Source organism: Fukomys damarensis, unplaced genomic scaffold (genome assembly GCF_012274545.1).
Source record: "Fukomys damarensis isolate Sample0158 unplaced genomic scaffold, DMR_v1.0_HiC HiC_scaffold_8, whole genome shotgun sequence".
In the NCBI taxonomy this organism is placed as follows: domain Eukaryota; kingdom Metazoa; phylum Chordata; class Mammalia; order Rodentia; family Bathyergidae; genus Fukomys; species Fukomys damarensis.
This window is the reverse complement of record NW_022900920.1, coordinates 28,810,665-28,818,451: the sequence shown is the minus strand read 5'-3', so window position 1 is coordinate 28,818,451 and position 7,787 is coordinate 28,810,665. Positions and strand designations below refer to the sequence as shown.

Genomic DNA, 7,787 nt, shown 5'->3' with positions numbered 1-7,787 from the left:
GTTCAAATGAAATGCAGTTAGATTTCAGGTTATAGAACATATTCTACTGGGCTAGTAAAAAAACAAAACAAAACAAAAAAATCCTCAAGCCAGTGATGGTAACCATATTCTCATGCAATCAGCCTTTATGAAACCCTGTAAATGTATTATTTTTATGTCTACAGTGAACACAAAGTTTTGGGATAAAATAAAACCCCTTGAGGCAAAGACTTTAGAGACATTATCTGTTTAATAAATATGATTGTAAAAGCAATAAACAAGAGCAATTATACATTGCACTACATAGTATTTAACAAAAAATACATCAAAAAGTCATTTTAAAATTAGAAGTAGTTCCAATACTATAAGAAAACTTTCGTTGTTTTTAAATTGGCTTTCTATAAAAATAAGTTGGCAAATGAGGGGTTTCAATGCTCAGTTGGAATCCTGGAAAACACAGAACAGCTGCCAAGCACCTCAGTGCTCTCAAAGTTGCTGTTTGGAACTTCTGGAAAAAAAAAAAGCACAGCAAACCTCTGCATTTTGGACAGTGAATCCAATTAGGAATAAAGCTAGGGAGAAAATAATGGTTGGGTAGCTCAGGGTACAGCACGCACAGTTTGCTGTCTGGGGTTTTATAAAATGTTGCAGTTTCTGATTTTCCACTTGCTCTGAATAAACCTTTCCCACACCTCCCTCTCCACACTCCTCTGGCCCTATGCGCAGCAATCTCGTTTTGTTTGCTATCAGCGAGCAGGTAGGCACTTGAGCCCCTCCAATTGGCAGGTGCTCCTTATTTCATTTTGGGGACTGAGTGGGAATGTCATCGCCTAGTGGCTCTCAACTTGAGCACATGTCACAATCACCTGGAGGATTTGCTGAAGTAGGCTGCTGGGTCCACTACTGCCTAGCAATAGTGACTCAGTAGGTCTGGGTAGAGACCAGCCTTTGCAGGTGACACTGGGACTGCTGGCCTAGTACCACACTTGGAGAACCTAGTCAAGGTTAAAAGGAATTTTGAGGCTCCTTCTCAACAGTAAGCCCCGGGCCTCATCTGTCACCTGCAGGGGGCGGAAACTTTGAGGAGAGTCACATGAGGACACTGGTGACGCTGAATTCATATCTGATCAACTTTCGTCATTTTCTAAAATGCCAGGCATCTCACGTCTACCTCTACTTTACACTAGAATGTACAGCCCTTCTTCCCTGTGTCTTTTCATGCATTTAGTTCACTGACAAGCAGTTTTCATACTACTACTCTAGGCAAGGCACTGTGCTAGATTTAGAATGTTATTCTCTTTTTCATAATTTTCTAATTAAGATGAATTGAACTGCAACTCTGAGGACTCCCTGTGATTTCTAAACATATCATCTTCCAGATTAAAATTGGCTCCAATTAAAAAGAATCAATGAAGATGTTCTCTATGCCACTGGAAGCCCAGCAAGCTGGGGATCAATGATGTTCTACAAAGAGACGGTTGCCCCAAGCAGAGTCCACTGCCCTCCTGGGGGTGGGGTATCCTCAGCCAGAAAGCTTTCTGCGTGACTGATAGCAGCTTTTCTACTCGTCCTGTGCCTGAGCTACATCAGGGTAGGGATAGCCAGGATCATTTGGATGTCCTCATTCACAGCCCCTCTTTTACACCTGTTATTGGACTAGAGACACAGCCAAGAAGGCGGCTTTTCTGAGTGGTCAAACAGAACTGCTCCCTTCTGCTCTTACAGTGGGCTTTGCCAGGCATAGTACTGAAGGGGATTCAGTAGCAGACAGGCTTTATTTCCTTCTTTCATGATTGCCCTTGGAAAACTGGGATTGCTTCACGCTTTGAGAGTTTGAGGATTGTGAGGATCTCTTTCACTTTATTGTAGTTAGCTAATTCCTCCAATTCATACGAACTTACTTTTCCTTTACTGATACCATGATACTCAAATATCAGAGATCACATGTGAGATCACTGGGATCTTCCTAAATAATCAAAATCTCACCCTAAGGTAAGATGAGACCTATTTTCTCAGATTTTTGGACATTCTTAAACATTAACTCCACTGACCTGCTTCTCCTGTTAAAATCAGTTTTATTTTACAAATATTTTTATTCCACTGTAAGACAGGAATATTGGGCATCAGCAACTATCACAGGAAGAAATTCCCCTGCAATATGGTTATATGCTCAAAACATATCTCACAAGTCTTCCAGAATCTGACCGCACAATGTGTTAATGTGTGAGAACATTGCCATTGGCCTGTATGCTTTCTTTTCCAAAGTATACAGCCAAATTTGGATTGCTTTGCACATGTCAACTCTTTCACACACATTGTATGTTTCCAGGTGGGAAAAGGTGGGGGTATTTGGGAAAGGTGGGCTCCGGAGGAAGAGACAAGGGGTCCATAGAACTGATCCCTGCTGGGCAGGATGCAATTTGGTCAGTGTGCAGGGAGCCTGGCATGCTTGGCCATGTACAGAACTGATGGAGATCAAGACCTGTGAGTGGTGAGTTAGGGTTGGCAGAGCTAGGGAAGTACTCTAGAAACATCAGCGTCCATGTCCAAAATCAAGCAACATGGTTGTGAAGAAAAAAATCAGAACACTTGAGAGATAAACTTTGGGGTTGGAAGGAAAATATTTGAAGGCATCAAAAGATCTTGGCCACGCATGAATGGCAAACCAATGGGAAGGCAAAACAACAGCTAACTACTGGGAAAATGCCATTTTCTACATCATTTGGGAGAAGAACAAGGAAAGCTGCAAGAGTGAAGTATTGGATGGGAAACAATGATCCATTTCTGACATGCTGTTTCCCCGCTGGCTGTCCTCCCTGGTGTACCTCATACATGGATCTTTAACTCGCAGCTTTGTCTCTGTGGCCACAGAGGAGAGAGAGAGAGAGAGCAGACTGTGGCCACTGCTAACGAACAGGGCTACCAAACCTAACTCAGAAGGGAAAAGGACACTAAGGATGGTGGGACAGAGAAACACCTCAGGGTTTCAGACTCCTGTGCATGTCTTATGAAAGGGCCTGAGATGGCTAATCCACCCCTCAGCCTGCACTGCTAAAAGAACTGTTAAATCTAAAGCCAAGAATATTTCCAAAAATGCATGCAGATTTCCTTGGCCTATATATGTTATGAATGTTCTACAAACACGATCGATCAGAAAAAAGAGAAGAAAGGGAGAGGGGAGTGTTTTCCATTAAAATAGAGCACCTGTACACTGCCCCTCCAAACACGTTCCCAAGTTAGTATCCACATGCACAGGCTTTAAAGCTAAAAACCCTTGAAGTCTGTGTCTGAAGAATTAAAAAGTCCCGATGCAGTGAGTGTTTGTTTTGTTTGGTTTGGATTTTGATTGTTTTTTTTAAATTTCATTTTATTTTTTGTTTTGTTTGTTTTTACTGGCGTCCTCCATTCAAACATTTACATAGGTAGGGATTTCTTTTGTGCTTTGATTCTCAGCAACTATGGAAATACTTCCTGGCAAAATAGGAAACAGAACAACAAAGGAAAGAAGAAGAAGAAAAACATAAAGTTAGTGGTCATGAGGGTGATGCACTTGACAACTGCGAAACTTTCCTGATGGTCGCCTGCAGCCTTTGGGGGTTCTCCTTAGATTGCAAATTGTGCCCCAGCAGATCCCCGCTTTGGCGTTGAAGGCGGAGTGGCGTGTCTTGCTCTTTGCAATCGGAGAGATGCGTCACCAGGTTGAGTAGAAGGGGAGGGAGGGGAGGGTAAAGCTACTCTCCTAAGAGAAAACGTGTAACACTTACTCATTTAATGACACTGGCAATGGAAAGCTGTCAGAGGAGGTAATGTACTTTGAGATGTCCCTGGTGAGGGAGGAACTGCTTACTTTAATAAGTAAATAGGCGCTATGCTTCAGATCCCGTGGAAATGGGACTGAAAATCAAATGACACCCCCGCCCCGCAAAGCAGCGTGTTCAACACTTTAGCGGTGAATAGACAGGGTGAATTCTTCTCTGGACATGAAGGGCAGAAAAGCCTGTTTCCTTTTTAACCCAAATCTATTACATATTTAGCACCCTGTCTCCCCCAATAAAAGAAAATGCACGGTGAAAATTGGACACCAGATGTGGCTGCAGCTGTTATTACTATCTATGATGTGATACAAGTTATTCATTGCATTTAACTTTCCCTCCTGTAGCCACAGACCTTTCTCTTCTCCACTTAAGAAAAGGGTTCGGTTCCCTTTTACAGATTTATTTTTTCCCCCGACTAACAGATTAAAAATTTTGTGAAAAGGTATTCTAGGAACTCTGGTATTATGAAGCACGGATGATTCTATCATTTATCCACCTCAGCCAGCAATGCAGGGTCTAGATGTAAATATTCGCAGACTCAACCCCTGCAACCAACAGACCGGAGGAGCCGAGGAGAGACACGAGTCAGCCATGGTAGCTCCGTGGGATCATCTAAAATCCTGGACAACTTCCTCTGCAGTAAATGGGATTTAGGACCCAAAGTTCAGATTCTACACCTAGATGTAGAATTCCCAAGTTTATTTCATGGGGGAGGAGGGGCCCATTGAGTATGAGGAAGTCCATTTCAGGACTCTGGGCAAGAGGCAGCCAAAGAGGAGGACAGTGTGTGCCCACCGACCCTGTGCTCTGTCCCTCCGGAGCCCCACACCTGCAGCTGCTGCAGACCTGGTGCCTCTTGTCAAGTTCTCAGATTCCACATTTCCTGGGGGTCAGCTGCTAGATCATGGCTAGATTTCAAATAAAAACACTCGGGTGGTTTGCCTAGCCAATTTCATTATGTCCCTGCCCCGTGAGGGTTGCAGGGCACGTTGCCCTCCTCAGGCCTGCGTTTAGTTCCTTCCACATCTCCTTCCCGTCAGCACACACACAGCAGCTCAAACCCTGCCCAGCCACCAGCCCACCAGCCCAGCCTCTGAGAGCGCTCCCTCTTGTATGTTGTTAGAGCAAAATCGAGGTTACTTTTTCATTAACACTCTGAGTCAGTTTTTTAGGGAAAGTTTTTGCCAAAGAGAAGAATAAATTAATGAGAGGGAACAAATTAGACAGGAGTGAGAAAGAGGCATCTTAACTGTTTCTGCAGAGGTGTTAGGGAAGAAAAAATAGTGATGTCAAGCCAGAAGGGGTTAGAGGGGAGAGTCCGCCATCCACTACTCAGGCTGGACGTGTGCAGGCTACCAAATCATTTACCTATGAGCGGTGGCTCCACCTTCTCATCTACGAGCTGGCCAGGCCTCCTCAGTGCAGTGTGAGGGACACCGGGCCTGCTCTCAGTGTGACTGCCTGGACTGAGTGCCTCTTGTTCTTTCTCATTCTGCATCTGGGCATAAACATTAATTCCCGGGATCTTCCTAAAACATTAACAGAAACCGTCACTGCTCTGCACTGGCAAAACACGGTAGGGCCGCTGACGTGCACGTCTGAGCCTGTCAGAAAAGGGAAGCAGCCGGGAGCCCAGGAAGGAGGGACACGCACCTCTTAAACTTGTAGATGACGAACACAGCCAGGCCCACGAACACCACGGAGAGCAGCATCAGCATGGCGGATCCACTGTGGGTCGGGGTGAGGTCCACCAGGGGGGCTGAGGGAGGAAACCAGCAGCATTACAGGCAGGGACGTGTGCAGTCCTCAGGCAGGCTGGGTGGGTCCCCGAAACCCACGAGGGGCACACACACAAGCACAGCAGGCGTGTGTGAGTCTGCCCGGCCCCCAGTGTTGCGGACTCGGCACTCGGGGTCACATCTTCCAGACCCACTCTACCACTTGCTGCCTGTGAGTTAAGTGCAAACTAAGTACAAACTAAGTTACGCACTTAGCGTGGCCTCCGTGGTTAGAGGAGAATAAGAGCACCCACCTCACTGGACGGTCGTGAGGACAAAATGAGCTAACGTGTCTCACTGTTAACCCAGCTGTAAGGATTAGCTTTTATTTCTACTGGTCATGCTATTAGGAGCAGTGTTACTAGCCGTGCTCCTTGACTTAGGATAGGGTTAGACCCTGATAGACTCATTGCAAGTTCAAAGCATCCTAAGTCAAAAGTGATGTAATATTCAACCTGTCAATCATCACAGGGTGGCCTGGACCATTACAATGTGCTCTGAACACGAACACTAGCCTCAGTAGGGAACAAATCATCTAACACAAAGTATGCTTTATAGCAGTGTTGACTGCCTCACATGTTTCACTGAATAAGGCACTGAAAGTGAATGAAAGAGTGGTTATATGTTCAAACCTCTGCATGACTACAAATCGCACATCCTCATGTCCGACCATCATAAGGCGCCACTTGTATTTGTAAAAACATAATATACTCATTATTAAACATTCTTGTGCTCTTTTTCCCACTTAGCACAGCAGACAACCAGGAAAATCATCAATCATTATATTTTCATGAATTATCTAACCCCACAACTACCCCAGCTGTTCTGAGAAAGAACTAGACAGTGGTGGGGCAGGCCTGTGTTTTGGCCACAGAGAACGCGTGGCTAAGTGTACATGGACAACCACTCAGATGCTGGAGTTGAGGTGTCCCAGACAAGGTATATGCCACAAAATCCCAAAGTCCTCATGAAATTCTGCTCTCTCCAGCACTCTGACCTCTCCAGACAAAGCAAAGAAGCTGCACGCATGAATCTCCCTGAGCTTTCCTCTTACAGTGCAGAGTGGGACACATCTCTTTCCATCCCCTGATCTTCTTCCATTTCAGGCTCAAACCTGTTGTACACATAATGACTCTGTTCGCAATTAATTTCTACCCTCTCAAAAACTGACATTTTGCAAATATGGCATAGCTCAAGCCTAAAAAGAAATTCAGTACACTCTGTGCAAGCCAGGACGCTGACCTTTTCCTCCCATCAATTTAACCAAAGTCTGATACCATAAATGCAGGTGACCTTTAAAGGCCCATTCTCTGTGACCTGTCTCTGTTGAGAGTGGAGAAGGCACCATCCTGGACATTCAGGTAAAGAGGTTCCGGAACAAGAGACTGTGACTGTAATGGTCTCAGACAGGGCCTGTCGCTGTCTGCTCTGTCTGGTGTGCGTAGGGGGTTACATCCCAGCTTCTCGGTGGCCACTGCGGCAAAGCACATTTCAGACAACCACAGCATTTTGGTGAAAAATGGGAGCGCAGCCTTCTTTCTCAGAAAACAGGCTTCTTCGGTTTAGTAAATCTGCTTTTGGGGAGCACTGCGTATAAGGAAACCCCTGCTGTTCTCTCTGCCCCGTGAGTAAAGCAGAGTCATCTGTGGAGCGGGGACGTGTCTGGGAGGCGAGGGGTACAAGGCAAATGTGCCTTTCATCTGTGATATGGAAACAAAGCCCTCAGTGCCATCCACAGAGCCAGAACTCCTGAGCACTCCCACTGCGTTGGCAGGGTGTCGTCAAGGGGACAGAGCACCTTCTGCTTTCCCAGGCATTAGCTCCACTGATTGTTTTTTTCACAGGCAGAAAGCAGGGACCAAGATCCCCATTACACAGATAAAAACTATGAAGGTTTCACTGGGTAATGTCATTCCGGAGGCCTCGGAACTAGTAAACCACAGCACAAATTACTTGCACACACATACACACATGTGTGCATACACACAGGCACATTTTCTGTACACACCCAGCCGGTGGGAGATAATCAGAAATGTAAGATACTGACAGGAGACATAAGTTAAAATAATTTTAAAAGTGGATGGAATCCTACCGCCAACTCTTAATTCAGATCCTATATATACACACATACATAAGTGTGCATATGGGGGAGAGAGGGAGACAGAGAGAGAGAGAGAGAGAGAGAGAGAGAGAGAGAGAGAGAGAGAGAGAGAGA

General features: G+C 45.4%; 1 protein-coding gene across 1 annotated transcript in view; it reads right to left on the bottom strand.

Annotated features, from left to right (window-relative positions):
* Positions 1-210: 210 nt before the first annotated feature.
* The window catches only part of Sorcs1 (sortilin related VPS10 domain containing receptor 1), a 369,207-nt gene continuing 361,630 nt past the window's right edge, over positions 211-7,787 (bottom strand). The window contains exons 26-28 of the mRNA XM_033761243.1: positions 5,448-5,553; positions 5,163-5,323; positions 211-487 (exon numbers count right to left, since the gene is read on the bottom strand). Of these exons, the coding sequence (XP_033617134.1) occupies positions 408-487; positions 5,163-5,323; positions 5,448-5,553 (347 nt within the window). The 3' untranslated portion in view covers positions 211-407. The remainder of the gene's footprint in view (positions 488-5,162; positions 5,324-5,447; positions 5,554-7,787) is intronic.